Source organism: Rhinatrema bivittatum, chromosome 6 (genome assembly GCF_901001135.1).
Source record: "Rhinatrema bivittatum chromosome 6, aRhiBiv1.1, whole genome shotgun sequence".
Classification (NCBI taxonomy): Eukaryota; Metazoa; Chordata; class Amphibia; order Gymnophiona; family Rhinatrematidae; genus Rhinatrema; species Rhinatrema bivittatum.
This window is the reverse complement of record NC_042620.1, coordinates 142849337-142866266: the sequence shown is the minus strand read 5'-3', so window position 1 is coordinate 142866266 and position 16930 is coordinate 142849337. Positions and strand designations below refer to the sequence as shown.

Sequence of the window (16930 nt, the reverse complement as noted above, 5' to 3'; positions counted from 1 at the left end):
GTCTTATTAGCATTGAGGACCAAATTTAAACTGTTGAGGAGACTAGTGATAGATTGTAGGCAGTTGTTCCAGATCGAGAGTGATTTGGTAATGGATTCCGTTATGGGGATCAGGATCTGCACATCATCTGCGTAAATGTAGTGAATAAGGTTGAGACTAGTTAACAATTGGCACAGGGAAAAGGAAAGGTCCTCTGGAGGAGAATGCTTTTTACTTTTAGTGGGTGAAGGTGAAGGCAAATCATCGGTGTCTGGTGAGGAATCATCAGTCCAGGTATCATAGGGATCAGCACCTGCGCCTCTAGGATGCAGAGGGGGATGGGATGGTGGGATACCTGAAGGTCCTGGTCTAGGCTCCGAAGGAATAATCGGAGGCACCTGTGCAGGCATCAATGGGTGGCTCGGTGGCACCGACGGGCGTATCGGCACCGATGGCTGAGGCAGAACTCCCGAAGGAGGGATGCAAAATGGTTTTTCTCCTCCCGATAGATTGGAGCGGGGAGGGCACCGACACCATTGGTGACCCAGGGTCCATCGGTGGAAAAGCGGCTATGAGCGCTTCCATCCTCGAGAGCAGCGGTGCCAACGCTGCTGGAATCAGGTCGGTGATCGGTTAAGCAGTTGGTACCGGTGTCGGAGGAACCTGGAGTTGTTGCATCGCCTTGTCGATGGCCTCCTGAACCATCCAGTCCAGTTCTTCTCGGAGACCTGGAGCAAGCAGCCCTGGCTCCGGAACAGAGAAGGAGGCAGAGGCATAGCCGGAGGGACCACCATTAAAGGTGGAGTTGCGGCTCCCGATGCTCTATCAGGGAAGGGTTGCTTCGGTGACCTGGTCGCCGAAATGGTCGGTGCCTTTTCTGGATGGGGTTTCTTCATCGGCGGCTCAGACGATGGCGAGGTCGATGATTTCACTCTCTCGATGGTCCGAGACTTTCTATTCCGGTGGCAATGTTTGTCTCTACGATCCCCTCGGTCCTGAGGGGGAGTAGAGGGTGTTGAAGGCCGAGATGTCGTCGATGCCGGACGGTCACCGGTCGGTGGACGATGCTGGCGCGAAGTTGACGGTGCCGGTTCTGACGACGTCGATGCAATGGACGGAGTCGGGGTTTGAGCACGGAAGAGAAGTTCCATCTTCTCCATTCTGGCCTTCCGACCTTTTGGTGTCATAAGGGCACATTTGGTGCAGGTCAAGACATTGTGCTCTCGTCCAAGACACATTACACAGACTTTATGGGGGTCTGTGATGGACATGGTGCGATTACAGTCCGGGCACCGACGGAACCCCGATGCCATGGAAAAAATTGAGCCGCGGTACGGTCGACGGCCAGTAAGCCGCGAGGGCCAAACTCGACAGTAATTGATGGAAAATGGATAAAAACTTACCGGAGTACCGTGGCTTGAAAAAGTTCGAGGAGGGACCCCTGTGGGGCAAATTAACTTTTAGTAATTTCGTGAGGAAAATTCCTGTCAGGAATCTCTGCAGAGCTCCTTAACCGCGAGGCTACTGCTGCGCGGAAAAAAGAAGACTGAAGGGGGACCCCTGCTGGCTGCAGGGTTAGTGCCATGCTGGGCATGCCCAGTAGGGGCCAGTCAAAGTTCTGGAAACTTTGACAGAAGTTTTCCGTGACTGGGCTCCATCCTGTGATGTCACCCATATGTGAGGACTACCATCCTGCTTGTCCTGTGAGAATGATTATTTTTTATTGCGATTGTAGTTTGTCTAGGGCAGAGCTTTCCAAACTTTTCATGTTGGTGACACACTTTTTAGACAAACATAATTTCGGGACACAGTAATTAGTCTACAAGCAAACCGGAGGTTAAAGGTTAAATGAATGAAATGTATTTCGACAATTTATGTATGTTTCCTTAAATATATACATAATAAAATGTTTCACGACACAACATATCTTGTGAAAACCTTTCGTTTATATTAAAAATATATAATATTCCAAGATTAATGTTATTGTTATAATTTATGAGTAACAATAATAAAACAAAGTTATTGTGTTATTCAATTTACCTCTTTAATGAGATATATGAGCTTGATGGGATGAACACAGCTTTTGAATATTTGGTGTTAATAAAAAAGTCCAAAGGGTCTTCTGCATAATTTTAAAAAGCTGGCCAGTTTCACACTATATAATTATTTGATAGCCTCATTCAACTAATTCTATATGGCTATGAGAGTGAAATCTGGAATTTATAGGAAGGGACAGAATGTCAATATAAATCCTGCACCTCGAGTTCTGTAACTCTGTGCATCCACTGAAATTCCCCCAAACAATGGAGCTTGGATGTTTCCCTTACAGTTCATCATACTAAAAGATATTTTCAAATGCTGGTGTCACCTCACAGAAACAGCAGCACAAACACCTTCCACTGCCAGGCACATTGTGAACTAAAATAAAACCTCGCAAAAAAGACACTCAAAATCTATACTGTAATCCCATTGTAACATAACAGTAATAACACCAAGGACTCAAACAACAATAACCCTACCTGTGAAAAAGCATGGGTAAATATTACACCGGGTCCTAGAATACCAATACACCACCTACTGAGGAAACAAAACAAACCCGATTGCTATAGATCCCTATGCTAGCAGAATCTCTCATCATGGTCACACACACAGAGCAGAGACAGACCCTCACCAAATACAGAATACAAAATAAAGGAGCACAAATTAGACAAAAACTGAAATGGAAACTCCAAGAAGCCAGACTCTGTGTATTAACAATGGAAAAACAAAACCACCATTCCTCATAAAACAAACAAAATCAAGAAACATAAAGCATCAGTTATAATAGTAAAACCATACTAATAAAAGAATATTTTAAAACTACTGATAAATAGAATTTCTATTAATTAAAATCATATACATTTTTTACAATTTCCCAGAGGTTATCCTCTCTCACACAGACTCACATGTCCATTCTCTCTCACACATACACTGTCACATACATACACATTCATGCTCTTATACCCACCATAACCTCTCGCTCTCACAGACACTGACACACTCTCAGGCTCTAAGACACTCTCTCCCCCTCCACACACACCCCACACACAAACTCTTACTCCCCTGGATTTTCTCATACACACTCTCTCTGACTCCCTCACATACACACAAACACACACACCCAGGCAAGTTCCCAATCATTCTCACACAAACACACACACCCAGGTAAGCTCCCAATCATTCTCACACACTAAAACTGACCCCCAGGCAGGCTCCCATTCATTTTCACACCACTCCCTCACCATCCCCCAGGCAGGCACCCATCCATTCACACACATACACCCCCAGGCAGGCACCCATTCATACACATGCACACACTAAAGGCAGACCCCCTCTCTTTCTTTTGCCAGCAACCTCGGAGCCTCTCTCATTTCTCTGCTGCCACTGATGCCGCATGGCTATTGGGGAGGCGCTGATTGCTGCTATTGGCACTGAAGCCCATTCTGCTGCCTCCTCTGTGCAGGCCCCGTGGGTTTCCAGTTCCTCCATGTTGATCTCGTACATTGTGAGATCCGCATAGAGAAAGTGCTACTCTTGACATTAACAAAGATTACATGTGCCAATCAGTAAAAAGTAATTTCTTTCTTTTTTTTTTTTTTTAACCTTTGCTGTCTGATCTTAGTTTTCTAATCGGTTGGTCCCAGGCTTTTTTGTTCCACCTCCCCTTTCTTATTTTTTTGCCAATTCATTTCATATTGTCTTTTTTTCTATTTCTTTTCTCTCCATCTATCTTCTTCCCTCAAACATACAGTCAGGTTCTCATTCTCACATGCTTTCTCTCTCTCTCACATACACACAGGCTCTCACTCTCACATGCTCTCTCTCTCATACAATCATTCATACACAGTCTCTCTCTTGCACATGCTGACTCTCACACACCCAGGCTCTCTCTCACTCCCACATGCTGTCTTGCTCATGCACAGGCTCTCACTGTCACATGCTGTCTCTCTCACACACACAGGCTCTCACATGCTGTCTCTGCAAACATTGAGATCCTCACTCCCACACCCAATCTCTCAACTCACACAGGCACCCAATCTCTCAACTCATCTCATACACGCACACAATCTCTCAATTCAGCTCATACAGGCACCCAATCTCTCAACTCAGCTCAGCTCATACAGGCACCCAATCTCTCAACTCAGCTCAGCTCATACAGGCACCCAATCTCTCAACTCAGCTCATACACGCACTCTACGGGCCCTCAGCCTCTCTCTTACCTCTGGGCCTCCTCTTCACGGGTCGCTGCAGGATCGGCTCTGCAGCGGCCCTGATCTTCTCGGGCCGATCGCGGCGACTCTGATCTTCTCGGGCCGATCCGATCTGCGGTGGGGGCCCTGCTACCGGGCCTCTTCTCGCCCGCTGCAACAACGCGGCTCCTCTTCTGTACGCGGCTGCTTCGTCTCCTTCCTGCCCCTGCGGCTCCGGCAACATTTTTCTTCCGGGGCCGCGAGGGCAGGAAGGAGGCGGTGCACCTGCACGTTTAGACGTGCCCTTTTTCTTCGGGCCGTGGTGACGTGAACTCACCACGGCCTTACCGATCTTCCGGCTGTGTGTCTGCGGCACACAGCACAACGATTCTTCACTGCTCAGCCGCCAGTGGGATGAGCTCCACCGGCGGCCGCATTGGCTCCCACTTGCCGGTGTGTCACGTGCACCGGGCTTGCGCGACACACACTTTGGAAAGCTCTGGTCTAGGGTGTATATTTTTTCGTTCTAGGTGTAAGATACATATTGGCCAGTTTCATTGTTTCTTCAATTGTGTTTACGATGGGTAACAGTAGTTGTATGTTATCTGCGTATATGTAGTTTATTATTCCAAGTCCTGCAAGTAGGTGACATACTGGGAGGAGGTAAATGTTAGAGTGTTGTGGAGAGGGCTGATCCCTGTGGGACTCCTGTTTGTAGTTTAACTTTGTCTGATAGTGTGTTTTTGATTTGTACTTGGAAAAATCTATTGTTTAAGTATGACTCAAACCCGTTTATTGTTTTGTTATTGAGTCCTATTTCTTTTAGTCTATTGATTAGTATTTTGTGATTTGCAGTGTCAAATGCTGCAGAGAGATCCAATAGAATCAGAATGTAATGTGCTCCTGTATCAAAGCCTCTTAAGATATTATCTGATAGAGCTAGTAATGTCTCAGTACTGTAGTGTTTGCGGAAATCATGTTGTGCAGGATATAATATGTTATTACTTTCTAAGTGGTTTGATAGTTGTTTTTGAACTGTTTTTTCTATAGCTGCTCAGATTTAGGGGGGTCAAAGTTCTTTTTCTTAATGATTGGTTTGATTATGGCTCCTTTCAGGATATCTGGCATTGATCCTTCATCTAGGGAAAGGTTGATGATCTTAGTTAATGTTTGAGCTACTCTGTTGGCTAGTTTTTTTTAATTCCATTATGGGTATTGGTGTCAATTGAGTGAGGAGCAGGGTTCAATTTTTTTATCATGTTCTCGTCTTCAGTGTGTGATATCTCTTCAAACTCTGACCATATGTTGACGTCCCTTTTGGGCATCTTAATCTCTTGTTTGGTTGTGTTAGGGATTTTTTTTTCTTAAGTTTTCAATTTTATCTTTAAAGAATTGAGCTACTTCATTACATTGAATCTCTTGTAAGTTCTGATGATTGTTTGTATTGTCGTTGGTGAGGTTTTTTACCATGTTAAATAGAGTTCTCACATTATTTGCAAACTTTTCTATTTTTGAGCTGAAGTATTTCTTTTTGGTTTCTAAAATTACTTTTTTGTAGTAAGCCAGTTTTCTATATTTTGTTAAATTATCAGTTTTGGGTTTTTTTTCCATTCTTTTTCTTTCTAAGTATCCGTTTCACCTCTTTGATTTGCTCAATATACCATGGATTTTTCTGTTTTGGTTCCTTAATGCGGACCTTTTTTTGGGGGTTTATTTCGTTTACCAAAGTTGTGGTTCTGTTTATCCAATCGGATGTTGCAGTGTGGCTCTTTGTGTAATTGACATGTGTTAGTTCTTCATGTAATTTGTCTTTTAGAATATCTGTGTTAAAGGGTGGGTGGTACTTGAATTCAGCTGGTTCCATGCTTTGTTTCTTTATTGGGCCTGTGTGTTTGATATGCGAATTAATGAGTAAGTGGTCTGACCATGGGATTTGTGTGTATTCAGTTTTTATATATTCTAGGAGGTTACTGTTAATGAATGTTAGGTCTAATGAGTGGCCTGCTTTATGTGTTGGTTTATCTGTGATAAGTTTGAAACCTAGTGCAGTCATTATGTCAATTAGCGTTTGGCAGGTATTTGATAAGGGGTGAACGTCCATGTGAAGGTAAAAGTCACCTAAAATTATTGTAGGTTTAGTTGGGTTTAGATGTGTGGTAATGGATCTTCCAATAGGCTGCGTTGCGCCAAACATAAGGCTAGCAATGGTTAATAAATTTAAAGAATCACGTAGACCCATGGAGAGGAGTTATTGTTCAAGGGTTTTTTGAACAGGTCCATATCTTATCTTCTAATAAACTGGAAGCCAGCAAAGCACTAGAAGAATTGAGTCACATAATCTTTGATACTGATACCAGAGCATACAAGCAGTGTAAATCTCAATTTGAAGTGCACATACCATTTTATTTGCACAAGCATTTTGGATAAAGTGGCATATGTAAATTTCATGACAGAATACAAAGAAGCATTTTTTTGGAAGGAAGCAACACACAGTGACCATGTTACTTACATCTTTTTTCCTTAAGAGCTGGTACTTCATTTTCCAGCTTTTTTCCCTAACATTTATTCTTCACTTCTCTTCCTTGAAAATATAGGGCTTCACTAGAAAGGAATGGGAGAAGCCACAAGGACTCTGTGCATACTTTTGTTTTGTCCCCAAGCTGCTGGCCTCCTAGTTCTGTTACCAGGGCAAATGGGGAATAGCAGATCACACATCAGCTACAGGGTTTCTCTTTCATGGACCATGAAATGGACTGCACTGGTTAACAAATGCTTTTCCTTCTCTCACTGGACCTGAAGTAGGCAGATAAGTACCAGTACAGAGATCATCTTACATCACATTTATGAGCCAGTTCTCAAATTTTAGCCATTCAAGCAACCAGGTGAATGGGAAATCTCCAGTCAATTTTACCAATACTAATATCCACAAAAGAAATCAATTGCCATTGTAGATTAAACAGGCATAAGAACAACCCCTGTGTATCTACTCCACACAAAACTCCTGGAGGATTAACGGACTTTCACAAAAGAGATGCCACACAAAAATTCAGGACCCATAAAATGCTAGTAAATGGCTCCAAGTCCAAAAACATGGGTTTACATTTTGAATGCTCCAATTCCAGCAGCCATTATTTCAATAAAACCAATTTAACATTATCTTAAAATTTTGCTTTGAAATCTATGGTGTCAATAAAAACTTGATATATTATCATAAATTTGTAATCTCTGCTTTGGGTCTAGGGGAAGGAGCGGAATATAAATTTGAATGAATAAATATACTACAATTATTCCATTTTGTGCATGCAAGGGCATTTACATTAAAAGGAACAAATCATGTAACATGTGAAGCCTTACCATGCTTTTTCTTCTTTCATCTTAAATGGGAGGAGAAAAAAAAGACAACTTGGTTACAAAAAAAAAACCTGCCAAATTTTATCAATCATATGAAGCATAATTGTTTGAAATCCATATTAATGGAAATTATTCAGGTAGGTATAATAATAAAAAACATTCAGATATACTGTAAGTGTGAAGAAATTTATTTATGCTTTATATGTAACCCTCTAATTAGACAAATGCAATGAAAAATACTGAGATGCTCCCTATGTCTCAATGGCAGCACTCTAGTGATCATGGTGAACCAAAGGCTTCTTTATTGCTTGAGCACTCTCTGCTAGGCTCAGCGGAGCAATGATTAGCTTGATCTCAGAGGAGGGAACATTCAGCTCTCAGCAAAGATCTGAGTCAAAGCTGCACTTTGATGATTTCTGAATGCAGCCATACCTAAAGCCCTATACCTTTCAACTTCTGCAAGCTACCAACGCCCCTCATAGTACAGTAGTATCACAAGCCAGTGTCCCTTTGTGAAGGAGGGAGGAATGGGGAATTTCCATAGGCACATTCAGGAACTTTGTTAAAAGGAGGTGATATTGCAAATGTATTAGTAAATTACATCTTAAATTTGGATTTAGTCATCAATGTTTTGACAGAGTTAGCAATATTTTAGAATTAAGTCATTTTTGTTATGCATGTGTGCAGAAAAAACTAATTTTATATTTAATTTTTGTAAAAGCTAACCAGTCTATGAAAGACACATTGCCTCAAAATATTGAATCTGACTAAAAATAATCAAAAACTTATTGTATTCCATTTATTTGCTTAATTTTGGCAACCTAAAGAACATGTATATGGATAGCATGGTCAGAGATTTTAAAAAAAGGTTAAAACTATCTTACTTCCTGTACCAATACAAAAATTCTAATTCCTCTAGTTTAGGGCTTCCCAAATTGCGTGTCAAGAGCAGATTTGAGGTCACAAAAACTTCAGCAAGGGTCAGAGGAAACTCAAACAGCAGTACTCTTCAGCTAGCAGCATTAGTAGTGGAAGCCAGTGTGAAGCCTGACAGCCATCATGTACCGACATTGCTTGAGTTTCTGCATGAGGATGGATCAGTGCTGCGGCAGGGCTAATAAGCTTGCACTAGCCTTCAGGCTCCATGTTAACTTTCATTAGTAATGAATTTGCCACTTATGGATTACAGTCAGGCTTGGGACCAGCCATGAGGGCAGGGGAGGGGAGGACTGAGTGTGCACGAGTCAGTGGAGACCGCCACTGCTCCTCTCTTCTCATCCACCACTGAACCTACCCAAGAGAAAAATTTACCTTATCAGCCTGCTCTTTTCCACCTTCCGATTTTCCCAAAGGAAATTTTGGGGCTGACCCTGGCAGGGGGATGTTTGGAAGAGTGGCTACTTGAAGAGAAGAAGGAGATGCAGAAGGGGTTTGAGGGTTGAATAAGGAGGCGAGAGATTGGCTGTGAAGGATAAGAGAGGAGATAATGACAGATCAACTGGGAGATGTAAAAAGAAGTGAGGGGTGAGAATGGATCAGCTGGGAGAAATGTCAGAAGGACTGGGTGGGGGGGGAATGAGGTTGGGAGGCAAGAGATGGGATGGGGATGAGTGAGGAGGGAACGGGGATGGGTGAGAGGGAAGAGATTAAGTTAGTTGGGATTATAATAAAGGGTTTGGAGCTGAGAAAAGATCAGCTGGGGAATACAAAAATGGCTGGGGGATTTGAGAGAGAAGGGATGGACCGAGGAGATGAGAGAAGTGGAGATTGAGAGAGGGGATTAACTGGAGTGCAGGGGAGGGGTGAGAATGAATGGTTGTTTGGAGAGGGACTGCACCCTGTTAATTTGTTTTGGTTGTCCTCTAGGTTCGTGTAAAGTTTCAAGTGCTAAAATTGGATCACATTGGCTAAAAATTTGGGAAGCTCTGCTCTTGCATCTTGCTAAGAAGCCTTAGGCTTCCCTTTTGTACTAGCCCAAAAAAAGAAATGGTTAAAGAAGTGCATAGAGTGGGGTGTAGGAAGAGTGATCTCCGTGAGGGGTCCTGAACTATGGAATTCTTCACTATTGAATATTAGGCTTGAGTCTAATTATTTGGCCTTTAGGAAGAGGTAAAGGCCTGGTTATTCCTGGGTTTGGGGGGGGGGGCTGTTCAAAGTAAGTGATAGAGGGTTGGTCCTCTTTGTCTTTTTGCTCTGAACTAGGTTCAAAGTGTGCAGCATTATAATGTTATATTTGTTTTAAAGGAGGTTATTTTAATAATGAATTTATTGTATTTGTGTATTATGTATTTGGTTGTTCACCGTTCCAGTCAGCTTTTGCTGAGTGTACAGTATATAAAGGCTGGAAAATAAATAAATGAATAAAAAATGTACAACAGGGTTTCTTCCATTTCATGCCTATCAGTAATATGCTTAGTAAAGTACAGGAGTCAATTGATTTGTTCACTGCTAGTACTGTAAACAATAGGGAAATGTATTCTTACCTGATAATTTCCTTTCCTCAAGTCCAGGCAGACCAGTCCAGATGCGTGGGATTTTGCTCCCCTACCAGCAGATGGAGACAGAGAACACCCTATACAGGACTCCATGGCACCCTCTGCTTGCCAGTATTTGTGTAACAAGCCAACACAACCATCCCTATACCCCAACTAGGAGGTTACTGAGGGATAATAACTTCAGGAACTTCCTCAACCAGGAAAGTCAACCTTGAGACACCTAGCCAGCAGTGGATCAATGTAGCTACAGTAGCTAAAAACAATTCCTTGTATCCTCTCTGAATAATCTGAATCAATTGTGGAACACAATTCTGTGGTAGAATAGGAGGGTCTTGGACTGGTCTGACTGGACTAAAGGAAAATAAACTATCATGTAAGATTACATTTCTCCTTCCTCTTCATCCAGTCAGACCAATCCAGATGAATGGGATGTATCCAAGCTATCACTTCTCTGGGTGAGACACTGCCAGCCCTGCTGCCAAGATACTCCAGCCAAAAGATATATCCTCTCTGGCTTGAATATCCAGATAGTAGCAATTCAAATGGACATGTAAGGAAGCCCTTTTAGCCGCTTTACCAATCACTGCTTGAAACACCAAACACAACTCTGTCCAAAAGACCTGCAGCTTAGAAGATGTGCTCCAAAGCCCTTGAGTAATGGCAATAGGCAAAACCTATTGCTTCCTAAAACATCAAGCTATGGAGGCTTTGAAGTCACTTCCCCTATCCTTGAACCACTGAAAGGATCATGGACATGGACCGATTTACTAAGGCCTTAGCAACCTGCAAATACAGGAGAAAAATTCTGCATAAACCTAAACGATGTAGCTGCTGAAATTCTTCCAGGCATGCTTTTCTCCTAAGGGAAGGAAAGCAAACCATCTGACTACAATGAAATTAAGAGATCATCCTAGGAAGAAGGGAATAACCTTGCAAGACGACACAGATTTCTCTAAGGCTCTCTATATGAAAAGGCCTGCAACTCCAAAAACTGTCTGATCAGACCAATGTTACCAAACAGAGCCCGAAGAGTCGGACACACAATCAAGGCCCTCCTGAGTGGCTCAAACAAAGCTCTAAACCAGGACTCGAAAATGAAATTAAGATTGCATGAGGAAACCACCTTCTTCCTGAGAGAAAGAATATGCTTGGCCCCTTTCAGAATATAACCTGTGTCTGGATGAACCACCCACAGGAGACACCAGACCACTACCTGAACATTCAAGTGATCCAAAACTAGATCACTTTCAGGATTCTCCTGCAAAAAGGCCAAGATGGAAACCAATAAAGCTTTTGACATCACTGGTTCTCTGCACACCATGCCCCAATACCCTCTAGTTTCTCAAAACTTGAAACGTGGATATCAATAGGACTGCAAGAGCGTAGTCATCCTTCTCTCTGAATAGCTCTTCCTGGAAAACAATCCTTTCCAAGGACATGCCATAAGACAAAACTAAGATGAGGCTTTGAGGGAAACTAGTCCTTGACAAAACAACCCTTGGACTGGTGTTAGGCTACCAGCCTCATTAGTCTCAAATATCAGGATTTCCTGGACCAGTTGGGAGCAACCAAAAATACCAGCTAGATTATATATATCCATAATGGAAGCTCCATTTTGGGGAAAGAATATCTACTACACACATACGAGACCAGAGAATACTGGAAAGCTGAGGGCAGCATGGGATCCTATAAAGGGTGATGGCAGCAAGCCTATTGTTCTCTGTCTCCATCTGTTGGTAAGAAGATATAACCCATGCATTTGAACTGGTCTGGCTGACTGAAGAGGAGTGTCACTAAGGGGATCATTTATCAAAATGCGATAAGGCGTTTTCGCATGCGTTAAGGGCTTATCGCATGCGAAAAGCCCCGTTAACGCATGCGAAAACGTGTTTAACGCATGCGATAGCACCTTATCGTATGGTGCAATGCAAATTCAGAAAATAGGAGGAGTTAGGGGCCTATTTGAGGAGAATTGAAGGGCCCTGAGAGAAAGAGAGAGAGGCCATAATGTCATCCCCAGAGGTAGGTATTTGTATCCCTATGGTAGGTAGGCCCACCTAGTAACTCGAGGTGGGGTTTAGGTATGAGTGTAGGGGGTTAGGGGCCACTTTGACATGCTACGTGACACATACGAACAGAACAGTGGTCTCTTGTGAAGATCTGATGGTCTTCAGAATGACGAGACTCACTCCAAGATGAGATTTGGGCAATATTCTCTCCATCTAGCTTGATGTTACCCAGGTAGAGAGTCCATCAAGCTAGGTTGAGAGAACACTGCACAAATCTCATCTTGGAGTGAGTTTCCTCACTCTGAAGGCCATCAGATCTTCACAAGAGACCACTGCTCTGTTCGTATGTGTCACGTAGCATGTCAAAGTGGCCCCTAACCCCCTACACTCATACCTAAACCCCACCTCGAGTTACTAGGTGGGCCTACCTAGGGATACAAATACCTACCTCTGGGGATGACATTATGGCCAGTTTCTCTCTCTCAAAAAAAAAAAAAGGTTCTCCCAGTGTTCATATGCAGGAAATACAACAGGTCTGACATCTATCACAAATTCAGATAATGTTATCGCAATGTGCACTAACTTAGCTCTTCGCATAGCTAATTAGAACAAATTGCGATAAACTGAATTTTTGCATAAACCACGCCCCTTTTGCTATCGCATGCGGTACTTACCGCATTTTGATAAATCCAGGCCTAAGTTATTATTGGGACAGATGAGCAAGAAATGGATCAAACAGCAGGGGCAACAACAGGCATAGGAATACAAGCTAGAATAATTTCACACAGACATGTGATTAAAGTTCTTTATATGCCAAGGCATTTAGAAAGGAGAAATTGTTGTCTGTCAGTTAAGGCATTGGACTAGGGGAATACCTCTGCCAAGGATTCAGTATAACCTTGGGAAAGTTCATATCATCTAAGTATTAGGGACTTAGTTGAAAACATGGCATTTGCCTTAATCTGTTTTTTCTTATCAATCTGCTAGAGAGAGATCCAAGCACATTAAAAGACATTCCATTCAGAACTAAAAAAGCCTATTTTCTGAGATACATGTGCACACATGTCCATGGTTCTCATATGTATGGATCTGAAAACCAAACCAAAACCAAAACAAACATTCCCATATGTCTTACAGAGTCCTCGTGCACTGACCCCCAACATGTCATGAAAATCCAGTGTAGACAGGACACCAAACAAAACGGTTAATCAGAGGATACAGACATAAAGCAACCTCATAAGCTTTCTTTTCCTTTAGAAAGTAGGCTAAAAAAACAAGCTGGGGACAATTATGTAGAAGTATAGTGCAGTCTCCTTCAGAAACACAAGATTGCTCCCAAAATGGACAGCTACCAGTGTCTTTCAGGAACAACTATGAAGATAATGGTTATAAATATAGTAAACTCCAGAAGAAACCAAAGGTTAATATATTTGGCAACACTGAGAGATCAAATAGTCAAATTAGTAAATAACATGTAATAAAAAACCCCAACAAACATGACAGTATGTAGAAAAATCCACACATACTAAAAACATGTAATAAATATGTGCAAAATATCAGTGTAGCAAAATATAGCAGTATACAAATTTTGAAAACCTACTTGCCTGGAGCAAACAAATATTCTCAGCTGGTGGGGACTGGAAGGAGAATGTAGTGACAGCATCTTCACCTCAATTGAGGCTCATGAGGATTACGTGGTGGCAGCATTTTTGGTCCTTACTGAGGCCCCAGAGAACATAAGAACTTGGAGATCAAACTTTAGCCACTATCCGGCTGATTAAGATAGCCAGATAAACATATCCAGTTAACCTAACCAGGATATTCAGTGGTGCGGCCAAGCTCATGCTATTGAATATACCCACTATCTAACAGCTAGCCGGATACATTTATCTGGCTAACTTTATATCTGCTCAATCTCCAGACTGAGATGAAAAAGCCACCACAAGAGACTGGACCAGGAACTCCCCTGAAGTGGTAATGGAAGCTGAAACTCCTCCAATTGCTACCTCTGGACAGGAGCAACAACTGAAGAAGCCTCATGTGAGCGAACACCCATGGAGCTGCCATAGAACCCAAGACCTGTAAATAATCCCAGACCCTGCATACCGAAAGACGCAACAGTCGGTGGACCTGGGCTTGCAACTTTGTCATTCTGTCTGAAGTGAGAAAACTTTCCTCTCCCTGATGTTGAACTGTGCTCCCAGGTACTCCAGCAATTGGGAAGGAACTAAATTGCTCTTTTTCAGATTCACCACCCAACCCAGAGTCCACAACTTCTGCATGACCCACTGACCTGTCAACACTGAGACTCTGACTCTGCCTGAACGAACCAGTCATCTAAGTAAGGGTGAACTAAGATCCCTTCCTAGCGCTGCAGCTACTACCACCACGACCTTGGTCAACATCCGTGATGCTGTTGTCGATCCAAATGGCAGAGCCTGGAACTGGAAATGCTCTCTCAAGAACCTCACTTCTTTTTACATCCCCCAGTTGATCTTTCATTACCCCCTCTCTTACCCTTCACAGCCAATCTCTCTCCTCCTTATTCAACCCTCAAACCCCTTCCGCATCTCCTTCCTCTCTTCAAGTAGCCGCTCTTCCAAACATTCCCCTGCCAGGGTCAGCCCCAACATTTTCCTTTGGGGAAATCCGAAGGTGGATTACAACTGATGGAAAAAGAGCAGGCTGATAAGGCAAATGTTTCTCTTGTGTAGGTTCAGTGGTGGATGAGAAGAGAGGAGCAGTGGGAGGAACTTATTTTATTTATTTTAAAAACTTTTGTATACCAATGTTCCAAACAGGAAAGGATATCAAAGCAGTTTACAAATAAACATACATAATGCGGTAACATAAAATAAACAGCTATCACAATATTGTCAAAACATAAACACATTAAAAATAAAAAACAAATAAAACAAAAAAAATCTTAAAAATTAAAAAAAGTGAGCAAGGGGCGGATCCAAGATGTCCGAATGGTCGAGGACGCCATGCGGATCTCTTTCGGGCTAATTTTCATTCGAATCTTTTTCCTGCTAACCATTTCCTAAATGAGTGGGAAGAGAAAGCAGAGGGCAGAGCCATTCCCCACGGGCCCGATGGATTCCCACGTAGTGAGAAGCAGCTCCATGTCGGGTATTCAGCCGCTGGAGAGAACTGGAGGGGAATTTGAGCTCCCCTCTCTCCCTGGCTCATTGTCACCCTTAAGCCCGAGTGAAGGAACGCTACCCAGCAATCCAGTATTGGAGAAAGGCTCCCGAGAAACACAGGGAACACTGGCAAACCTAGAGGTGGGATCGGCTGTTTCAGTGGGGAGTGACCGGGATCTTAATCTCTCTGCTGCTCATCCATTATATGAACTTGGACCATTGGATGCAGAGAATTTGCCGGACAGTAGACATGGAGGCAAGACAGGATCAGTTCAAGGTATCATGAGTGAACTTTTTTCATCTCCTGTTTTACTATTTTCGATTCAGAGACCTTCTGTGATTTCACTGGAAACGATCTGGGATGCTATAGCTGAACTTCGTGGTTTTGTCTTACAACAGCTTTCTCCCTTGACCTCACAGTATGAGAATTTAGAAAATAAAGTTTCTGGTTTAACTAATATTACTGCTGAACTAGAGCAAAAATGTTCATCACTTCAGATTCAAGTAAATTCAATTCAGCAATCCCAAACATTATTGATCAAAGAAAATAACAGTATGGCCTTAAAGATCGAAAATCTGGAAAACTCTGTGAAGAGCAAAAATCTCAGGTTCATAAACTTTCCATGCTGCCTTTAATCTCTCCTAAAGAAATGATTAGGAGATACCTATTGGAAATTTTGTAAGTTCCTGAAAATGCAACTCCACCCATTTCCAGAATTTATTATTTACCATAATTTAAGAGGTCTGGGAATGAACAACATGGAGAACAAATGGAGATTTTGGTTCTGGTTGAAGGGATCAGCATGGATATTTCTACAATGCTTGAAACATCAGACTCTAGCTTGCAGTTTCTGCAACACTCATTGTTACATTAGCTCTAGAGCCAGACAAAGACTGGTTGTTGAAACCTTTTTTTTGCCATAGGTCAGAACCCTTTCTACAGTTTAAAGTTAAAGTATTCCCGGATGTCTCCAGGCAGATCCAGAAGAGGCAAAAAACAGTTTCTTTTACTGCGTCCTAGGGCTCAACAAATGGGGGACCTTTTTTTCCTGAAATTCCTTTGCAAGTACATGGTGAAATATCAGAATAATTCTTGTATTTTTTATGACCCGCCCCAGTAGACCCAATTCTTGATTGGTAAAGTACCTTCCACTGAATCCTTAGCTGAACCCCAGTCTTAATAGTTTCACAATAATTCCTTACATTGTAATGGCTGTTTCTAAGATCTATTGCCTATTGTTTTTCTTATTTTTTCCTGGGGTTGTGAATTGGTGTCCTCCCACCCTATTGAGGACTGGATTGTAAATTGAAAGTATCAACAAGAATGTATATTGATATATATATTGATTGGTGGTTTCTTCTCTTTTTTTCTTGATTTGTAATTTTCCATTTCAATTTTCATTTTCTATCAAGATTGTCTTGTATAATTTTGAAATAGCATAAATAAAAAATTTAAAATTTAAAAAAAAAAAATTTTAAAAAGTAAGACAGGAAACAAAAAAGAAATTTACACTCTGGAATGTATAATTATATCTTGAGAGTCCAACCATATTCTTCTTTGAATAGCCATGTTTTGAGTCATTTTCTGAACAATTTTAAACCAGTCGATCTCAGGCAGCCAGGCAAGCAATGTATTCCAAAGTATGGGTCCCGCAATAGAAAAAGCTCTCTTTTTTATTTCACCAATATGTGCTATTCCGATAGATGGAATTTCGAGCAAA

At 42.1% G+C, this 16930-nt stretch overlaps 1 protein-coding gene across 3 annotated transcripts in view; it reads right to left on the bottom strand.

Annotated features, from left to right (window-relative positions):
* Positions 1 to 16930, bottom strand: part of LOC115093775 (SAP domain-containing ribonucleoprotein-like) — a 402230-nt gene that overhangs the window by 20310 nt on the left and 364990 nt on the right. For all 3 annotated transcript variants that reach the window (XM_029606019.1, XM_029606015.1, XM_029606017.1), the window contains one exon: positions 7563 to 7582. In XM_029606019.1, the coding sequence (XP_029461879.1) occupies positions 7563 to 7582 (20 nt within the window). The remainder of the gene's footprint in view (positions 1 to 7562; positions 7583 to 16930) is intronic.